We start from the raw sequence: 22,591 nt of genomic DNA on the forward strand, positions 1-22,591 counted from the left end.
TAAAGCGCTCCTGTTCAAAAACCAGACGACAGAAAGCGCATAATTTTGGTTTTCTTTATTTTATAAAAACGCTGTAACGTTTTTTTTAAGTATTACTCGTACTTTGTGAGCAAAAATGACGGATAACTTTAAATTGCTCCCACTGAAAAAATGCAAGTGATTGCTCTGGCGCCTCGATGCCTGCAAGCTTTTTATAAGCAAACTATGCGCCTAATAGCACACCTTCTTTAACGTTTAAGCTACCATTGTTTTATACTTGAACTGTTTTATATCTTTTATTTTAGGCAAGTCTCTGAGAAGGCAAACTGATCAAACAGACAATGATGGTCTTCCGCTGGGCGCTGTTCGTTAAAAAAAACAACTTATTTTTAAAATGCTCCAAACGTTTTTCTAAATAAGCTGAATAAAAAAAAACGAAACTAAATATAAACACTTTGCCATTAGGCTACATACAAAACTGAACTATTTCATAGCTGAAACACTAAGTTGTTTAAGGAGAAGGGGGAAATATATTTTTGTCCCGTCTATTGCTTCACCGTTATTTCGAGAATAAACCCAGCGTAAATATGCAGATGTCATTCCCAAAACATATCAGCGTATATGTGCCGAAAACGAAAGTTTCATACAAATTCTGAATGGATTATTGCCTGGAAAGTGCAAAGCACGCTCCTCTTATTATCACTAAAAAGCGTCACTAATCTTAGTTCATAGAGATCTCACAAAGATCCGTTATAATTTATAAAGCTCTCTAAATTACACAATTAATCTTTTATTTACATGGCGTCTACACTCAAAAGATGATTCACGAGCACACAAAATGGCACTTAATAAAACCAATCCGGCGCTTTCAGCAGTGAGTGAATTCTGTGAATCTAGAGAAATGACAGATCAATATCCGTGAACCTGATTTTTTTTTTTCCCGCAGCCACAGTACGCCGGAAATCCGGCGTGGTGCCGGAACGCTATCACCCCTGCATATCACCAGCATTGGCTATATTCATGGCAAAAACAGATACTATTAAGGATTAAAGCCTAGTCATCAAGTAAGAAAAGATTTGAAACAGGTGATCTCAACAGGAGATTGTAATTATGATTTGGTACAAAAGCAGCATCCAAGCAAGGTCTAGTCCTTTAGGAGCAAAGATGGGCAGAGGATCCCCAGTTTGTAAAAAAAAATACATGATATTTAAATGTTTTCAAACAATGTTCCTCAAAGAAAGATAACAGTGTCCAGAAGTCAACTTCACTGGGCATTGAGATGAATTAGTATTTCAGTTTTTTTTTTTTTTTTTTTGGAATGGAAATGGATTTGGTGTGATCTGGACCAAAAAAAGAAAAAGATCATCCAGACTGTTACGAAGTTTAAAAGCCATGGTCTGTCATGGTATGGGGTTGTGTCATTGACCTTGGCAAAGGTAAATTCCACTTCTGTGATGACACCATTATTGTTGAAAAATACATACAGATTGTGGAGCACATTATGCTGTTTTCTTTTCCAGGGACGCCCGTGCATATTTCAACAAGATAATGCTAAACCACATTCTGCACACTGAGGATACAGGTACTTGACCTGTCTGCAGTGCCGACCTGTCTCCAATGCAGAATGTGTGGCGCAATTTGACCCTGTACTGTTGCTCACCTTAATGGCCCGTGCAAACAGAGATGTTTTTTCTTCTCCACCAATCAGGTTGGCACTTTTGTTCACGTGCACAGAGCTGCTGAAGTTACAATAAATAGCACTTGGAGGCGATCAAGCGCAAAACTGTCAATGCGAGCGCACATTGAAGAAGATGCCCAGAGGCGATATGAACGTGGAGCTGCTTATTGCACTGGTGAACACAGGTGAACTTCATCGCTAGAGCTGGACCTACTGCTTGAACCATCCATGCTTGTTTGAGTCGCCAGTTACTTTAACAACAAGCGCGTGAACTTCCTCTCTTCCTCTTCTTCTGTGTTATAAGTGGGTGTCAGAAGCTTAAAGTTGTGTAGCACCATATATATATATACATACACATATACATACAGCAGGTACTATCCAATAGCAAATGAAAGGTCTACTTCTAGATTAATTATAAGGTCTCTTATTAATTAGACTTTCTAAAGCTCAGCTGTCAGATGAAACAAAGGTAAGAAAACCCCATAATGACTTTCAACAGGACACGGTTTAAAGCAGGGACCAAATGATCTCTCCATGCCCAGGGTCCATATGCATACTGTTTCCTCTTCCTGTCTTCAGTGGAAACCAAAAACACACTGTAGTATTGCATGAGTAAAAAAAGCTATAATAATGTAGTCTTCATGCAGGGTAGTCATTGCATGACTCCACCCAGGTGGCATATAATTTATGGATAACTCAAAGAGAATTCTCAGCAGAATATGCTGGCTTTGGTTATTCCTCTCTATTAAAGCATGCTATGCCAAACAGACTGACACCAATGTCAGTTTTTTTTTTTTTTTTTTGACTGATTGGGGCTTTTTCCTCAATAATAAGTTGCCTACACACAGTTCAGTCTTGCATCCTGTCCTTGTAAATTCAGACTTCGCAAGCTTAATATAAAAAACAAACTACCGAAGACACGTCGGGTGAATCTACAAAGGGAACACTGTACTTTATTACCTCATTCACTTTACCCTGGTGATGTTGTTTTACGATCTTAGTAACACGAAAACATGATAAAAGAAACTGCCTATTTTCATTTTGATATTAGCAACTTAACAGACACTAAAAATGTTGAAGTGTCATGCAGCTACATATTTATATGAACCTTATCTTCATCGTACGCATATAACAAATAAGAGCCTTAAAAATAACTGCCTCCTCTCAGTCTCATTGAAAATATGAAACGTACCCTCTCTTTTGCTGAATATCAGTTTTAATAGTCTATAATGGCCATTATAAAAGTATAACGTACAATAAGCTTATACGACGTAGGAAATAAAGGCAAGCAATCAGTCAAATGTGCAGAATCAGTGTACACAGTTACATAAATTTATATTATTAATTTATCTGTGCATTCAGACAAAACACGTTACCTGAGAACAAGTAATAGACTAGATTCAAAAGACCAACGATGGGGAATATGTCATCAGATATAGACAACAAGATTAATTAAATATTACTTATAACAAATATAGTGAGATTAGATCCAGAGGTAGATCCTTGATGAACCATCCGACGTGCACAGCTCTAATCGCTGCAGTGCATGCCAGAGTGTGTGTGTTTGTGGTCTTGTGATGTGCGTTTTCAGCACTGTAGTGTAGACGAAGAGTTGTTCAGAAATGCTGGGTGAAACGCCAGTGTGGACGTGGATCGTTTCATTCTAAAACGCCATTTTAAAACTTAAATGTATTAGTGTAAACAGGGCTAAAAGTCTTGTGCATAGACCCCTAGAAAAATTCTTTATATTGGCTTCGAAAAATAAACAATGTTGTCATCAGGAAATGCACTGCATTTTATGTTATTTTTAAATCCTAGCCAAATAAACACAGGCAGCAATGGTTGGAGAACCCTAAAAAACTATTAAGGAGTTAAAAGGTTCTTTGTAAGGCAGTGGTGCTATCTAAGGTTTTTTTTTTTTTTTCTCAAGGCAGTTTGAGTGCTGGTAGAGCCAGAGACTAGATCTAAACTGTTTCTTTTCCTTTCTACACACAAATCACCAGATCTTTTAGATGCTGTTGTTGAAAATGTCAGTAGAACACTTTACTGAACATGGTATACTGTGTTAGATGATTGTAATCTCCATCTGTATAGGCACGGAGGGGGTTGGTGAGGGGGCAAAAAAAGTAAAAAAAGTGTGTTCCAGAACACACCCACTGATTGTTATTGCCATAAATCAATAGTAGCTCCAAAGGCGTTTAGGAGCCAAAAATGTATCACCCTAAAAGTGGCACTTTGGTGAGCTTTTTTAAACTGCTGAAATTAACTCAAAAATAACTTTGCTTCGGCCAGATCCAGTTCAGTTCATACGTTTCAAGTGAAGGTAGGGGTGTTAAAGTACAATTATAAGTATAATTAGGAAAATGTGTAAATGTGTACCTTTCCTAAAACAACAAAAACAATAATTGTGTATTCAATTTAGGATTCCTTAAGCTTTAAAACTTAAATCTCTATTTATGAAAATGCTAGCACTGTCTTCATCTAAAACAGTAGGTGCAGTGGACAACAACTGTTCATCCACTAAGTGCTGCATCTGGCATATTCTTTGTGAATGGCTCCTTAGGCCCCTTTTACACAAATACATTTTAGTTTTAGAATGTGTAACATTTGCTATGGTTACGTCTTAAATGCAGACTGCCAAAATGGCTGCCATCATTCACTGCCTGATTGAGGCTGTTTCTCAATATCAAGTACACAAAATTTGGACTTGCATCCTTTCATTGCAAATTCAGACAGAAATTACAATCTGAGATGGACTTGCACTGCTCTCAGCTTGAAAACTGCATGCAGAGCTCTTGTAGAACCCCCTGGAAACATCAATGAAAACAGGGCAGTTGGTATACTACTGTGGTCTTTTCTGCAAAACCTAACTGACTGTATTCGTTGTGGGAATGCATGAACTGAACCATGACCCTCGTGCCATGATTGTTCGGGCACATACATGTACTGTTACTCTGTACAGGAGTGCTGTAAAGTCCAAGACAACCAGTGCTTTTTTTTGAACTTTTTGAGTAGTGAGCTTGATCATTCCAGTACAAATGAAGGGGTTACTTAAGTGCGTAAAGAGAAACATATCACATGTACCCTCACTGTACAACAAGCATATCAACTATCTTCACACACTGAAGGAGTATTGGTTGTCTACAGACTGCAATACAGGGGCATGACATGAAGGGGACGTAATTTGTAGTAGAGGCATAATTTGAAGTTTTGGAGACATAACTTCATGCACAACTATGTTGTAGGAAAGATCGCACTGTATCCATCAGTTATAAAAGTCTATACCTACTCCACACCTACACCCATCACAGTTATTAACATCTACACTTACCCCAAGCCGTAACCCAATCATTAGTTCTTAACATCTATACCTACCACAACCCTAAAATCAACCATCACAGTTATTAACGTACAATAGCGAGTTGTAGAGGCTTTCATATTTGTACTGTTATAAGCAAGCATAGGGGCAACTGTCATGATAAAACTGATGTGGTGAGTGAAGTTGCTAAATGAATGAATATATCAAATGATTAGGTTGTGGATGAATTTAAGGAAAACTCATGAAAACATTTGCTAAACAAGTTCTGTGGTAAGTATGTCCACAACACATCTCAGGTGGTTCAATGGGATCTTATTAACTGCAAGTTATGCCTCTAACTTACATGCCCTTCATGTTATGCCCCTCTAAGTCCGCAAACAGATACACTAGCACTGAAGTGATATATTTTCGTTTGCGTTTTTTTTTTTTTTCCCGAATTTATATGCAAAAAAATGTGTCACATACATAAACCTTTCTCATTGAGTCTGATGTGTACTGATTAATCCATTCCAAAGAAAACACAAAGCATTATAGGACTGCTCCAAAAAGAAAGAGGAATAGGCTACATCCACTACTGCATAAAGAGGAAGCAAAGTTCTCCTCGTCAAATATGTGCAGGATTATCCCAAGATGCAAAGTTTATTTCAGGTAATCAGAGGAATTTTGATACATTTCTTGTGATACTTGCTTGTGCACGTTTGCATTTGTAAACAAATTCTGAACAGAGACTGGCAGTACCATAGACATTAGAATAGGTGGCAGCCGTGTTGATCTAATGGTGCAATGGACCATGAGGGGTCTAGCTTTCTTTATGGACAGTACGACAAAGGTATGAACACAAACGCCTCCCTGCAGCAGAGGTGTGCCTGTCACTGATTGCAGCAAATAGTGGTTCTCATCTATCCGCCACATTTTGTCTTTACTTGCACTGTGTTTGTCATAGTTATATGTGGCTCAAATAATGGCATTCTGTATTTTGCCTTTCGCTTGTACTGTGGCTCTGAACTGTCAAAAAACTTTGTGCGCAAAAAAATGAAAAATGAATTAAATCTGGTTTGAATTTTTTAAATGTTTTTTTTTTTTTATGAAGGACAAAGTTTTGGAGGCAGTGTTGCAATATGATTAACACAACGTGGGTTTAGATTAATTTTTTAACATGCGAAAAGTAGAGTAAAAAATTTGGATTCAGTGTGCAGAAATCTTTACATTTGACAATATAAATTAAGTTCAAAAACAGGAGTCAGAATCAATGAGGTTTGGATGACCTAACCACAGACAGGGAAAGATGAATAGGGAAGGGACACTTCCACTTCCAAACTTGGCTTTAGTCTCATTTCACAAAAAAAATAAATAAAAATAAAAAATTCTACCAAGCAGATAGTATAAGTGTTTTACAAAGACCTCACTCACAAAAAAAAATATTGTCATTAAGAAAGACCTAATTAAATGATACCTCTCATCCTAGATACGAATCCTAAACTTAAAACACACATAATGCTTAGGGTGTCAAGTCATGAACTGGAAGATTTGTGTGCTTCAAAGTTTAACTTGTAGTCTCTTTTATTCTGGCTTTAGGTTATGTAAAAGTAAGCACCACTGAGCAATGAATGCTCTTAAATTTGCTGAGAAACAGCCATAGAGATCAGTTTGCATGTTAACACATAGCTTTCTTATCAATTCTTATCAGTCACAATTTTGGCTATAAAAAATGTGTTTTTTTTTTTTTTTTGATCGAAATGATTAGGATGATAGGCAAGTTCAAACTTGACTAAAACATACCCAAAAGTTTTTCAGCAGTTTAAACAGAAGCTCTGGGTCATTATTACCTCCAGACTGATGTGTATTCTGAGGTGTTGATCATAAATAGTCAACATAAGGACGGGGTACAACCCATTGTCCCAGAACACCATGCGGGAGCCCAGGAGGCCTGTAATCTCAGAACCATCCAAGAGATCTGCTTTTCAGGCATGACAGGAAAAGCAGCTGCTCTGGAATGAGCTCAGAGTCTGGCTTAAGATCACAAGAGCACCAACCTTGACATCACTATAACAGTACTAAGACTAAAACATATGAATATGGAAAGGTCGAAAACAGAAGGTGAACTCGCATACCAGGGCAAATGTGCACTTCAAGCAGATCAAATGGAGAAGGATAGTAATAAATAAAGTATTAAAAATAATCTGTCAAATGTTTGGAACAAAAATAAACAGCTGTACACAAGTGTGGAAGTATCTCATTTTCAAGGTAAGAATGTATAGAAACTAAAATTTTGAATAGCCATTCCATTCTTACTGGCTCTTTTTAAAAGTTGGGTTTTGAGTTTAAACAGATCAGGAAGTGATGTTTTTGAGAGGGTAACTGTGGCCCCGTTTACACTGGTGCGTTTTAGTTTTAAAACGGCGTTTTAGAATGAAAACGATCCGCGTCCACACTCGCGTTTTACCCAGCGTTTCTGAACTGCTCTCCGTCCACACCAAAACGCTGAAAACGCACATCACGTGACCACACACACACACTTTGGCAATCGCTGGAGCCCATCTACCCAGATGAGAGCTCTGCTAGTCGGACTTCTCATCAAGCATCTCCCGCTGGATCTAATCTCACTATATTTATTAAACGTGATATTTCATTCATCTTGTTGTCTTTATCTAACGACATATTCCCTGACTTTGGTCATTGGAATCTATTACTTGTTCTCAGGTAACGTGTTTTGGCTGAGCGCAAAGATAAGTTAATGATTAATGAAACCACGTAGCCTACATTCTGTATATTGACTGATCGCTTGCCTTTATTTCCTATAATGTATAAACTTATTGTATGTTATACTTTTATAATGGCCATTATCGATTATTAAAACTGATATTCAGCAAAAGAGAGGCTGTGTTTCGTATTTTCACTGAAATTGAAAGGAGGCAGTTGTTATCGGCTCCGTTTTGTTATAAATATGCACACAGTGAAGATGACGCTCATGCAGCACGACGCCTCAACATTTCTGCTGTCTGTTTAGTTGTTAATATTAAAATAAAAATAGGCAGTTCCTTATATCAAGTTTACATTTTATTGTTGAGAAAGTGAAACAACGTAGCCAAGGTGATGTGAATGAAGTTATAAAGTACACGATTCCCTGTGAAGATTGACGCGTGTCCTCGGTATGTTTTCCATATCAAACTGAGAAGAAGAGATGCAGCCTTGATCAAACTTGCGATGTCTGAACTTACACGGAGAAGATTCAGGACTGAACTGTGTGTTAGGCTACTTAATATTGAGGAAAAGCCCCAATCAGAGAGGCGAATGTCTGCAGCCCCGCCTCCGTTTTCAGATGTCTCCGTCTTTCCCCATCCACACTGAGACGGGGCAGCTGCGTTTCAGAATGAAAACGGCCTCTCCAGCGTTTTCGAAACGCTCCGTTTTCGGCGCTCGAGAACTCCGGCGTAGTGTGGACGGATGGCGTAACCGTAGCAAAACTTATGCGTTTTCAAACTAAAACGCACTAGTGTAAACGGGGCCTGTGTGTCTGCCTATCAAACAGAGCAGAGTACTTTGTTTTGAATTGGCAGTCTGGACAGGCAGCTGGTAGTCCTCTAGGGAAACAGATGGTCATTAGCTGTAGCAGGACAGTGAGCTGCCCCTCCCCCAGGCAGGGCTGGATTTCATGTCTCAGAGGTCAAGTGGATAAAAGCATTATTATTATGCACACCTACACAGCAAACGTAATTTCTGTAAACATGAAAATGGTGAAGAACATTCACAATATTGTCAATTGAAGTAATTTCTAAGACTGCATTTCAACCCTTGCCTTTCAACCCTTTGCATGCCAGTACCAATTTTTTTAAAGCTTGTGCAGTTATCATCAAATCATACAGTGACCACTGCAAAACATCTTGGTCATAGATAAGTTGAAATAGACACAAATAACCAGACAATAAAACTGCATATAAAAATAAATAAATAAAAAAAAAAAAAAAAAAATATATATATATATATATATATTTATATATATATATATATATATATATATATATATATATATATATATATATATATATATATATATATATATATATATATATATTTATATATATATATATATATATATATATATATATATATATATTTATATATATATATATATATATATATATATATATATATTTATATATATATATATATATATATATTTATATATATATATATATATATATATATATATATATATATATATATATATATATATATATATATATATATATATATATATATTTATATATATATATATATATATATATATATATATATATATATATATATATATATATATATATATATATATATATATAAAACATTGATTCAAAACTCACATGTGTGGACTGAGCTCATAGAAGTTTCTGTTGCGATACTCCTCCACCTTTTCTGCTGAGTAAATGGACAGGGACTTGTAAGGATTCATAGAGATTACTACACTGCCGATGTATGTCTGTGGAAAAAAAGCAAAAGCAAATAAACCACAAATGAACAAACAAGAAAAAGCACAAGCACAAAGCACAAGATAAGAAAAGATATAATATCCAAAATTGATTTGTATAAGAAGATGCCTTCATCTTCACAATCCAGATGGGAATTCCTGGGCATTGTTGAGACAGGCGGGGGGCCCGAAAGCAAGTGAACAAGCTGAACAAAATCAACATTTTTCTGTATCAAAAGGAAGCATCAACTACGAAGGGTGCTTAAAAGTTGCCGAAACAAACATCAGTGTGTGAAGTAGCCCATTTTTAAAGACTAAACAAATGTAGTCTTATTTATTCCCTTGATTTCTTTGCTTTTGAAGTCTCTCTTAGTGATATTAAAACATAATGAACCTGAACTACATGCAATGCAGTATTATCATTTCTTTTCATAATTTTGATGAGATTGAACAATAATACAAGCATGACTAGATGTGCCCACCCATTACATACAGCATAATTGCACTATAAATGTAAAAAAAAAAAGAAAACTCCCAACTCCATGAGGAACATTATGATGGTGGGAGTCCCCAGAATATGATATCAACACAATACAAAATTATTGCAATTTTAAATATACTGCTATATTCTGCAATATATTGCAAAATTATTACCTTTTGCCAACTTCAGATTTTGTATTTAAAGGGAAAATGTGGCAACATCTGTTTTAACTAAACAGAAATATTTATTTGGTTATCACACATCAGTTTTGTTTCTGAAGTGAAAAATAGGATTGTCGAGCAAACAAAAACTAAGCAACATTTTAATGAAATCGTGTCAAATGTTGTATGCCCCTTTCTACAAAGCTGCTATCTTTATTGTAGTAGCTTGCATGCTAAAGGTGTATCAATATTTTCTCCCACCTTGAACACATGCATGCACACACATACACACAGAAAACAAATCTGAAGCAATAGGCAGCAGTAAGAACTTTGGGGTTGCTCAAGCCTTTCTCAAGTGTCTCATCTGAGTCTTGTATTAATGATGGAAGAGGGCATCGATTCAGTCAAGAATTGAACCTAAGGCCTTTGGGTTACGAGTCTGGATCTCTAAACATTAGGCCACACACCTTTTTACACTTATTCCCATAAATGCATTTGTTCCTTTGTTCCAAGTATACAGAGCAAAGTCTAAAGATAGCAATAAATGCAAAGACCTTTGTTTCATAATGTCTGCTTTATCTAAACTGGACCATTCATAGATGTTTCTGACAAGCCATCGATTAGATAAGAAGACATTTGACTGTATGATATTTATTGTAAAGTTAGTGTCAGGGAAAGAACGCAATATGACAGACTGTGACTATTTATTTTTTATTTTTTTCAAATTAAATGGAGGGTGGATACTTTTAATAAAATATTGTTGAAGAACCACTAGTAAGGTTAAAACTTTTTTTTCTCTGTAGTATTTACTCATCATGTCATTCCATACTCATTTTGTTCTTTTGAATGCAAAACCTTTGATGAATCTTCATAGAAAATATGAACCGCATTTATGATTTTTTTGGAGCTCGGTAAACTGTTGTTCTAAGGAAAACAAGAGCTCTATGAAGACTAAAAAAAGCAAGTAAATTATTACAGTTTATTATAGACTAGAATAATTTTCCAACACACTATGTTAAGTTAAAGTTACCAATTTGCAAGAAGTGGAAAAAAGAAAAATACACACACTTTGGCCTAAAAAATTTAAATTTTGGTCACCATCATTGTCTGTGATTCAGGGATACGCATTAAATATAGAAAATAATTTGTATTACGAACTTGCAGCTATAAGACACTGATAACTTGATATTAAACTAATTTAATTAAATGTATTTTATTTCTGGACTAATAATTAAGTGCGTTCCACCTAAATGTGCTACACAAAATGCAAACGTGCCATTCAGCCATGTCACTTAATCTTGCCATTTCATGATACTGAATGCAAATTATCAAGACCCATAGCAACTAATGCAGAAATGCACTTGAAATTTGATATGAAAAATTGGCTAGATGACACACAGTTAAAGTAAATAATAAGACTCCAAGAGAATGTCTAAATTTGGATAATGATGGACTTCTGTTTTGGTTTAAAGGGAGGATTTACACAATTACAATTGTCATCAGTTACTCACCCTCAACCTGCACAGAATGTGTCTTTTAAAAGAAGCAGATAAAAAAATATATATTTTTAAGACTGTAGGTAGGAATGGAGGCCAATGAGGACAAGAATTGAATGGGTAATTTCTCTTTAAAATTTCAAAATTGAGCCCATTTTGATGTCAGACAAACATTTAAAAAACAACTGTGCTTATGTGTGCAAGAAGAAGTTGGAGACTGTATTTTTGTATTTTGCATGTAGGCATATTATGACTGGGGTTGGTTGTTTAAAACTAGATTAAAGACACATCTCTTTGCATTATTAGCATACACATGAAACACATTTTTTAAAAAAAAATCCAAATCCTCTAAAGGATTGTTAGTCTGCATTATTTAGGGCAACCGGAGCCGGGAACACTTAACAAAAGACATTATAATTAGAATGGCATCTGCACTTATGTTAGTTTGCTTTTATTACTCTCGAGGTTTCCATAATCCTGGACAAGGCTGTATCCTGAGCAGACGACGTAGTGGTCATGGAGGAGTGGAGAGCATGAAACTGATTCCTGTAAGACCAACAGTGACAGATAAGTCTTTACATTGATTGTGAGAAGCCAGCCTGTACACCAGCCGGTGACCTCTCCTACCTGCAGCTTCTCCACAATGGATGTCCAGCGTTCTCCAGCTTTCGGTGCCTAGGCTGCAGCTCTGCATAAAATGTTTGGCCAGAGGAGAAATGGTCGTGCCTAACTGAGCATGGTTTCTTTTTAGGTTTTTTTTCTTCACTTTTGTCAATTTGTGAAGTTTGTTCCTCACTGATGTCGCCACTGGCTTGCATGGTTCAGGACTTGTGGAGCAGTGCAAAGGATTTGCTTTTTAGTGTTTAAACTTTCAGCAGTGAAAATTAAACCACACTGAACTGAACTACTGAATTTACTATAATCTTCTATGTGAAGCTGCTTTGACACAATCTACATTGTAAAAGCGCTATAGAAATAAAGATGAATTAAATTGAACTGTTGTTTGGTTTGCAAATGTTTTCAAGACCTATTGGCAGGGAAAAAAAGCAGGACAGAACACTGAGAGTACACACTATCTTCCAATGATTTCTTCATTATTCTTAATTTATCTGTGCAGTGGGAACACTTTCAGACTAAACCACACTTTTAATCACATTTGATGTTATTTGACTGTCTGGAGCAGTGACGCATTAAAATAAGAACACATCCAAATAAAGATAAATTGATTGTAAGCAAATACTTACATAGATCTCATTGTGATCGAATCGCTTTTTTAGATTCTCAATGAATGACTCTTCTGACAAGGGCTCTAGGAGGACCATGTCCCCTACCCCTATCATATTGTCGAGCAGTGATGTTTTCACCTCCATCGCTGAACAACACCCCTGCAGAAAAACCAAGACAATCAAATATTAGATAATGAGTTTTGTAGGCTTTAACAATGGTGTAAGCGTATTAGTGTTCAACATACAAAAGAAATGCAATCCATACTGACAATGGCTTGCTTTGCATTCATCTTTTCTGTTTGGTTTAAATATTTAAATAACTAAAACTGTGTACACAAAATTAAATTGTATAACTATAGACATTAAACAAACCAAAAATTATATAAAAACTTAAAGTATGGAAGTATAATCCAGCTTTTACTTTATTAAAACACCAATCATTATTGTTATTTTTAAAGATCAGTTCAGCCTTTTTTAGATTATTTTACACTTCTATTCCTACTTTCCCTGCACTGTCCTTCTAATAAAGTTGGTTGCAATTATGCTGAAACCTGTTATTGATAATACCTCATTATCAGCTTCTTGTACTTCTAAACTAATAACATGCAAATACATTAAGTACTTGCAAAATAGCACTTGTCAAGATCGGCATTTTCAGTTTTATACAGGACACCATGGACACAAGACATTCCACTGGGAATTATATAATAAAAGTCTTTCCACTGCAGATGACCCACATATACTCCCAAGACATCTAATAGGGGAGCCATCGAATTTTTGCTAATTTCTCACTAAACATAGTGAACTTTAGAAATAAACAATGCAAATGTTTGCTTTAAAAGACTTTGGTGTCTCCAAAATGTGTCTGCAAAGTTTCAGCTTAAATTACCCATCGGATCATTTATTATACCCTATTGAAAAATGTCAATGTTTGGGTCAGAGGGAAAATGTAAGACTGGAAGTTTCTGAATGGTTATTTTAATGTAGTTGTTGGAGTTTATTCAGCCTTTCTGATACTATGAATGAGTCAGACACAAATGGCATTACAAAATTTGCCGTACACACAAATGCACATGCTTTTGACATGTTGCACTGTTTTTTGCATGCCTATTCGTGGCAAATAGGAATGCAAAAATATGCTGCTTTATGAAGAATCAAAATTATATTGAACAAAATAAACATGATTTAACATAAACAAAACTGGGACTCCTGTTGTGCGATTAAAATGTCCATGTTTCTAGGTGTACTGATATGCATTGTAAAGATTAGAGCTGTTATAAACTACGTAGTGATGTTAGTGTCTTTTCTTTGTTAAGAAAATTCAGTTTTAAAAACTTGCTTGAGGTACAGCTTTTTTTTCTTGAGATATTTTCTTACTTGCCAATTCTGCCTTGAGCATATACTAGGAGTTAAAACTGACTCTTGGTTATATACACCTGTCAAACTATTTTGTGGGTGGGAAAAACCACACTCTCTGCTATGTCTCGGTGCAGTGAGGTGGGCCTAAAAAATTCACTGGGATTTGGATCTTGATTTAATTTTAAGATTTAAAAAAGACCTAATTTGTTTCTACTGAGTAATATGGCTGTGTACAAAATCAAAGGTTGATTTTGAATAATAGGGACCCTTTCAGCAAACCCATCATGTAACATCGAATTGTCCTTTCACAGTTAAACTGCAAGGGGTGGCAATTCTTCCCTTCTCTGGTCACTAATCCAGGTGTCAATTGCATTCAGGGCCTTGATACCAGGCTTTACTGTGTCCCTAAAACCCCTATGCGCTGTTCAAACAAATGTGCAATGACAAAACGTGATGCTCAGCATAAAAAGCTCCCTCAATAAAAGCTAACATTTCCACGCCCAGCATGTCCTCTATACAAAAGACAAAGCTCCCTGCACCACAAGTCCTTGCCACAGTGCAAACACTAGCAAAGAAACAGGTCACAAATAAAGTGCACAAAATATAAAGTTGTGGTTTGTTGATAACATAAACATGCACCATGGTAGACTTAATATGTTTAATGTAAACAAAGGATTAAGAGGTCGGAGCTAACTGCAAATCTTGAAATGACGTGGCTGAAGGAATCTATGTCCATCCTTATTGCCATATCCCATATTAAACTAAACAAATGTTTATTTCACCCAGAGTTTAATGTAGAATACCTCATACTGTGTTTAACTCATACAGATTTAGAATTTTATTTGCATTTTTCTCACACTTTAATGTTTCAGATCAAACTAATTGAAATATTAGTCAAAGATAGCACAAGTAAACCATAGACTGTAAGATATGGACCAAGTATCTATGATGTCACTCATAGGTTTCTGAAAAACCTAAAAGAAGCTCCCAGTAGGCATGGCCAACCGTTGCCATTTTGTTTGCACGTCATCAGGCATACCAAACAAGGGCAAAGAGACAGAGAGTGAGCGGAGCTACAGATGCCTGCTTGCATTTTGCTTAGACTGGCTTTTCTATCAGAGAAATGCTTAAAACTTTATTACCTGCGACTCATTTGTTCTGACCACATGTGCTTGGCTGTTGTAAATGCTGTTGTTATACATTGAGCCACCAAACATTGTTCTTATGACATTTTTTTATAAGAGGAAAACACAAATTACATCCAAATACTTCAGATATAGGCTGTGTTAGTAAATGCTAGGCTATTTATGAAATCCAGGCATAACACTGTATGACAGCGTTTCAGTTTTAAAGCCTACACCTAATCAATCTTTCAGATACTGGAGTGCTTTACAGTTCTAAAGAAAAATATAAATGATAAATTATATTAAATAAAACAAATACATTTATTGATATGGTATATAAGTATATAATTTCAATCACCTGGAAAATGGAGGCCACGTAAGTGGTTTGTAAGCACAATTAGCTGAACACAGCATGGCATAACATCTGATAAATGTAAGAAATAATTCCTGGGACCTGACTGTGTAAAGCCACATAAAACAAAACAAAAATACAATCTATATGCCGAGATCAGCAGCTAATCAGCCGGAATTAGCTGGTGAAGTGACAGCGACCAGCGAGACCTAGCTGTCCCTCAAGTGGCCACGCCCTAAGTATGCAAATTTAATATAACCTAATTTAAAAGATACGGAAGTGTTAACAAATTTTTTACCCCCCTCACAGATGTCATGAAGGGTAACATTAGCTATATGATCCAAAATCGTTTTTTGCACCAGGCGTTAAACACCTTTTTTCTGCTGTAAAGTTGCCCATTTTAACGGTGGGGTCAATAGAAATCTGCTCTACATGGAGCCAGGACTAGCGGAATTTTGATGAATTGCAGTTTCAGTTACTTCCATATTTGTTTCACGAGGGAGAGCGGGAGGTTGCCGCTTGAAGTAAACTAGTGATGCGCAGGTTGTCTCAGGTTGGATCAAAAGCTAGACATCATGGCAAGATCCAAAGAAAAAGAAATGAGAAAGGAATTAACTGAGATCTAACAGTCAGGAAAAGTTTATAAAAACTTTTTAAAGCTTCATGATTTAGCATTTTCAGTTATTTTGAAAATATGTTGTACCATCAAGTGAGATTTGGATTATAAATTGTATCACTTGCGATCACATCGCAATCGCATCACTTGCAGCGGGAGACCAATCGAGGATTAAAACATGACAAAATTTAAAATATGGACCAATTGCTTGCTTTTTAAAAGGTCTAATCATCGTTTAATATTGCCCCTTTTTGCAGCACAGTCTGACAAAATTTCGCAAGCTCAAACTCTAATGTGACTGCTGCATAACACGAAACACACCACGGAACAAACAAAGGTTATATAATATTACATTTGACTGTAAGTTAGAGTTAGCCTTTAGGCTGGGACACACCAAGCCGATGGTTGGCAGTTGAGCTTTGTCAGTCAGTGAGCATCAGTCAGGCTAGTTGGTTTGGTGTGTTCCACACATTGCCTCTCGTTGGATTACAATCGGATCGCATTGGCCCTAGATTGGTTATTCAGGAATGAATCGGAGCGCAAATGTGACCTTGAAGTGACAAGCAAGTAAACAAATCAAGTCAGGAAGGAAAGATGTCGGCTGTAATTTTCTTAAATTTCTAACAATATTAATTATTAGATTATCAGACATATTTGCGTAAGCGAATCCCTCTGTGATGAGTGATAATTATGGTGATAATGGAACTAAACGCTGCTTAGGTTATGCTTTTCATGTGCATAATGGAAGTTCCTGTTCCTTTTGTGAACAAGAATAAAGATTCTGCCACTTGCAGTGCGGAAAAACACGTCCTCCCCCGCAGGCGCAGAATGCTTACTTTCATTTCAGTCAGCAGCTGTTAGTTTGGTGTGTTCCTGGGCAGCTTTTTGTTCCAGATGAGACCAGACACAAGTCAACGCAAGGTGACACAGTTGGGTTTCATCTGAATTAGTTGTTTGTTGTTAACTTGATGTGTACTGGTGCTTACATGGATTAAAGCACGGCTGGCTATTATTGATAGCAGACATATGACCATCAGCCAAACTGACACATTTTGTTATGTGCACGTTAACTTTTAATTTCAAATAAGGCAGTTCAAGCACCTTGTTAAAAAATTCATGATCTTCGCTTCCTGATTAAGACACAATATAAAGTGGGTCTCAGGCTGGACAAAAAACACTGTGTTAAATTTACTGATTTATAATATGAAATTTTTTTTTATTGGAGTTTCTCGTCTGCTGACGGTGCTTTTCATTGCGTTTTATGCTTGGAATAATTTCTCTCGTTTTCTCTGACATTGTTCCATTTTTCCTTCACTCGGTTACTTTTTTGCTTGACCTGTTGATAAACCTCGCCGTCATCAAACTGTTCTGTTCTGTTTTACCTGTCCAGCAGGTTATACCACACGTTATATAGACAAGAAGTGATGCATTAAATTATTCTTTTTAAAACAATATCTAGATTACAACAATTTTAATCAATATTAATTTTGTAATCATTTCATTTTCATAATTCAGTTATAAGTTTCAGTCCTAATCCAAACCACACCAACAAGTCCACTTCTAAATGGCTGAACAAAAAAACTAAACAAAATGAAGACTTTGCAGTGGCTTAACCAAAGTCCTGACCTGAATCCAATTGAGATGTTGTGGCATGACCTTTAAAAGGTGGTTTATGCTCCAAAACTTTCGAATGTGGCGGAATTATGACTCTGTAAAGATGAAGGGGCCCAAATTTCTTTCACAGCGCAATAAAAAACTCATTGCAAGTTATCGATTTTGTTATCTATTGCAGTTGTTGCTGCTAAGGGTGGACCAACAACTTATTAGATTTAGGGGGCACTTTTTCCACACAGAGCTATGTAGTTTTGGATTTTGATTTCCCTTAATTAATAAAAACTGCATTTCAAACCAGCATGAAGTGTTTTCTTTGTATTACCTTTGACTATTGTTTAAATTTAAAACATAATCTAAAACATTAAAATGTGAAAAACACACAACAAGGGACAAACCCAAAAAATTTATTAAACAGAAAACAGACTTAGTTGTATTTATTTTTATTATAGTGTTCTCATGAACATTCAGCAAATATATTTACATTTACAGTGAAATATATATTTTATAAAATATTATTTTTTATCATACAATTTCCCCTCAAACCCCATATTTACTTCCTGCCCCTGCATTCTAAACAATAACCCATACCATTAAAATGCACTGATTGATTTGCAGTATATTTAGCTTTACCTATAGTAAATTATCCTGACTGCTAATAAATCAGAGTTATCCCAGGCAGCATCCGAGAACAATAAATATACTTTTTGTGTTTTGCATTATCTTTGCTGTCAAGTAACTAGTTATCTCTATCTCTAGCTCAATTTGTGTCTTGGCAACAAGTGTAGCCTAGCAGCCGGGATATGATCAGTAACCTGTGAAAAAGAACAGAGGAGGCCACCAAAGACTAAAGTTCAAACGAGACATAGAGAGACCATAGACACAACCAGTGGTTCCTGTGTTAAGAGAATAATTCCAGGGTTTGCTCACCATGCTGCATAGCAACTCCTGGCAAAATCCGTTAGTCTAACTAAATACCAGCTGCTCTGGAAAGGCGAATTATTAGCCAATAAACATTACCATCACAGAAAGCCAGTGTTTTTTTTTTTAAACATTATGCTTTCGTTTTTCTTTTATTCATGATTTTTAGCACCTAAAATCGTTAGTTTTTACATAGACTTTGGCAAAAAAAAACCTTCTAGCATTAATTTACTTGTTTGTATTTGTTTAATTCAAATGCATGGTGCTCTCAATATGATGTCTGCTGAACTGTTGTCAAGGGATCTCTTTGAATTTTTTTGCTGTACATACATTGCACAAATGGACAATTTATATTGTTCAATTTATACAGGGAGACCAGAATAACATGTCAGGAGGGTCAGTGTATCTTTTGGTGATTGGATTTTCATTTTAGAAATAGATATTGAAAAAAAAAAAAGCTGTTTTTTTTATTCTCGTTTTAAAATTCAAAAGTGAATATTGAAATACGAGGCATTTTTCTTTTTCATGGTGAAAAACAGAGAAGCAAATTTCAAAAATGATTTAATTTAAAAATTTTTATGATAACAAAATCGAATAACAAAAAATAAAATCACCAAAAAATAAAAACATATAAAGGCTTGCTTGCGTTCCAGATAAGCTGACTAATTCATGGAGACCATGGTGACGCAATGCTGCCAATGTGCTATTTGGCACCAGCTGTTCTGAGGGTCTATTTTGCAGCGCTGCTTTTGCTCAAAGATATAATGCATTGATTAATATTAACCAAAAACACATTGAATGACAGAAAAAAAGAAGTCCATTTTTATTTTATATATGATGATAGGTTATATTAGGCAATATAACATGCTGTATATGGGGTGAAGATAATGGCAGTCATAAAGCTCATTATCAACCGTAGTAAAGTTTTCTTTTATGTTGTCCATTTTAGTTTATGACAGTGTTTTTGATACAGGCTGAACATCTTTCAGATTAAATAAATTATGTTTATTTTAATTTCAAACTATAATGCGAAGAGATGACTTGTTAAAATGTGCGCAAAATGTGATTCAAAATGAATGTTCAATGTTACTGTCACTGCTGAAGTGGAAGTGATACTAACAATAAACTTTATTTTCAGAAAACTATTCAGTAAAGCAATGCAAATAATATATATATATATATATATATATATATATATATATATATATATATATATATATATATATATATATATATATATAAAATAAGGGTATAACGATACGCGTATTTGTATTAAACCGTTCGGTACGAGAATTTCCATTCGGTACGCATTACAAACCGAACAATTCAATTCAGACTTGCATCTAAAAAGATAAAAAGGGAATAAGTACAAAATATATTGTTTTCAGTGCAACAACGCTCAACATGGCATCCCAATGATGTGACAGACAACATGTTGCCTTCCCCGCTGTCATGTTAAAGGGCCATGAAACCCCCTCGTTTCAGCAGGGTGTTTTCACAACTATACTTTGGAAAAAGCCAGAAAAGTGGGCGTGTCCAGCTCTGTTCAGGGGGGAGTGTCGGAGGAGCAAAAGAAATATGGTGTGGGAATGTCGATTTGACCACGTGCTGAGTTTCAGAGTCAACACACACACACACACACACACACACACACACACACACACACACACACACACACACACAGTGTGTGACTGTGTTTACATGGACATCTGTAATCAAATTATTTGCCAAATTATTAAATGGTGGACTTTAACTGCAGTTTGGCACTTTCATTCAGGGAATTCATTCATGCCCCTCGTGACAAAAGAGATATTTGATTCGAGGAACTGCTCTAAGCGTGTATTTTTTTATGCAATGTTTGATACCGCACGGCAAATGAAAGAAAGAAAAAAACTCTGCATTTCTCTGTAACTTAGATGCACTTGGCAGGTAAGCCGCGCGTGTTATTCCGGTCACAAAATGCGGTAAGAATCCTACACGATGGTAATAGTTTGGTTTTGGTGCTAACATGTTTACACTCTGTGCAATAGTTAGTTCGATACGAACAAACTGAATAAACAAAGACCACTGGTCTCTCACTTACCAAATCTGTAGAGATAGGACAATCACCAGCAACTAGAGCCGCATCTTTATTAAGAGGAGACTACAAGCGAATCCGGATCTCCATTTGCAGAAGGGAAAAGTTCTCGGGTAAACAATGTTCCTAGACAGGTAAGTTATTGTTGTCGCGCGTCGCGTACACTGTAATCCACGCGTGGCTCCAGCTGCGCTCTCACAGAGAGAAAATAAAAACAAAACTTGACTGAAGCAAATTATGAAAGCAACACTGCACACTTGTTTTGCCAACACAAAGTGGCGTCTCGCTGCCGTCTGAACACTGTAACATTAATGAATATTAAGTTGCACAATAGAGCGGGCTGATTGGTTTGAACCAAGCCTTACTAATGCATTAATGCAGCACACTCGGAGACGTAATACGGTACACCTAGGTACAGACGTCCAGTCTACACGCTGGAATACACGCTAAGATCTCATGGCTCTGACGCAGCTTCAAAAATTAGTTTCAAACCGGAAGTATGAATTTGCTTGAAATAACGCAAAAATAACCAATTTTCACTTTTTATCGAGATATATGTGCCCTAATAGTGTTTTTAGCAGTGTGGGACACATATACGACTGTCAACAGCTCAAAAAATGTGTTTTGGTGTTTTGGTGACTCTTTAAACATTAGACCATCGCTTTTGAACTCTGAATATCACTTTTTTTAAAGCATGCACTCAATAGCAATCTTGCTAGCTTCTTTGTCAGCATGGCTGCTCATGACAGCAACCCTGGACCCCCGACACAAAAGAGACAACCTCCAAACACTTCTCCAGGCACGCATTACAGTAGCTCGCAAAATGGCTAGTAACATTAATATAATCCCAGACATCCAGGGGTCTCCCGAAGCTTCCGAGAGACTTGGGATGCCCGCAAACGAATAACAATTTTCCGGAAATCGCCGGAATATATATATATCATCATCATCATCAAATAAAATGTTGTTCCATTTAAAATGCTGCTTTGTAAAAAAAAAAAAAATAATAATAAAATAATTATATATATAAATATTACTATAATTATATATATACAAAATCTTGCTATCACAAGAAATACCTTTTATAAAATTATTAAGTGGAAAAAATGAATAACCTATAGTAGGCTAACATGTGTGTGGCAGCATTGCCTCAGCGTAAATAAGTCGGCCTATCTGGTTTTGGAATATAAAAAAACAAGCCTTTATTTGCTTTTGTTTTTTGTTGATTTTATTTTTGTTATTTAAGGTAAAAATGAAAATTAAATAATTTTTGAATTTTGCTTTTCCGTTTTTCACCATGAAAAAGAAAAACGACTCATATTTCAATATTCGTTGTTGAATTTTAAAACAATTTTTTTTTAAAAATGGCTTGTTTTTCAATATCTGTTTCCAAAATGAATATCCAATGACCAAAAGATACATTGACCCAAGAGGACGATGAAGTAGCATGATGTAGCAACTTAGATTTACATTTATAGAACTAACAAACAAACATGAAAAGCTGAATTAAACTATGTGATTTAACTTTTCTTTAGGCAAAAAATGCAAACAATTGTGTATATTAATTTAAAAATATATATTTATTGTTTTCATATGCATTAGATAAACATAAAATATGGCAGCAATGGCTGTTTGGTTGAATTATACTTCCTTTTTAAGAAAATAACACCATCAAGAAAATGAACAATATTGTTGTAACCCTGCTAAACACAAAATCCAATTTTTATCA

The 22,591-nt window shown here is 35.7% G+C and overlaps 1 protein-coding gene and 1 long non-coding RNA gene across 13 annotated transcripts in view; both read right to left on the reverse strand.

Annotated features, from left to right (window-relative positions):
* Nucleotides 1–22,591, reverse strand: part of myo1b (myosin IB) — a 118,261-nt gene that overhangs the window by 82,067 nt on the left and 13,603 nt on the right. For all 12 annotated transcript variants that reach the window (XM_087267640.1, XM_087267636.1, XM_087267638.1 and 9 more), the window contains exons 2-3: nt 12,821–12,961; nt 9,335–9,450 (exon numbers count right to left, since the gene is read on the reverse strand). In XM_087267640.1, the coding sequence (XP_087123766.1) occupies nt 9,335–9,450; nt 12,821–12,946 (242 nt within the window). In that variant the 5' untranslated portion in view covers nt 12,947–12,961. The remainder of the gene's footprint in view (nt 1–9,334; nt 9,451–12,820; nt 12,962–22,591) is intronic.
* Nucleotides 6,030–8,913, reverse strand: LOC147842307 (uncharacterized). Its single transcript, XR_015499320.1, has 2 exons — nt 8,483–8,913; nt 6,030–7,334 (listed from the first exon to the last, which is right to left on the reverse strand). It is a non-coding gene; the product is annotated as an uncharacterized LOC147842307 (long non-coding RNA).

Source organism: Danio rerio, chromosome 9, assembly GCF_052040795.2.
Source record: "Danio rerio strain M-AB ecotype USA chromosome 9, GRCz13ab, whole genome shotgun sequence".
NCBI lineage: Eukaryota > Metazoa > Chordata > Actinopteri > Cypriniformes > Danionidae > Danio > Danio rerio.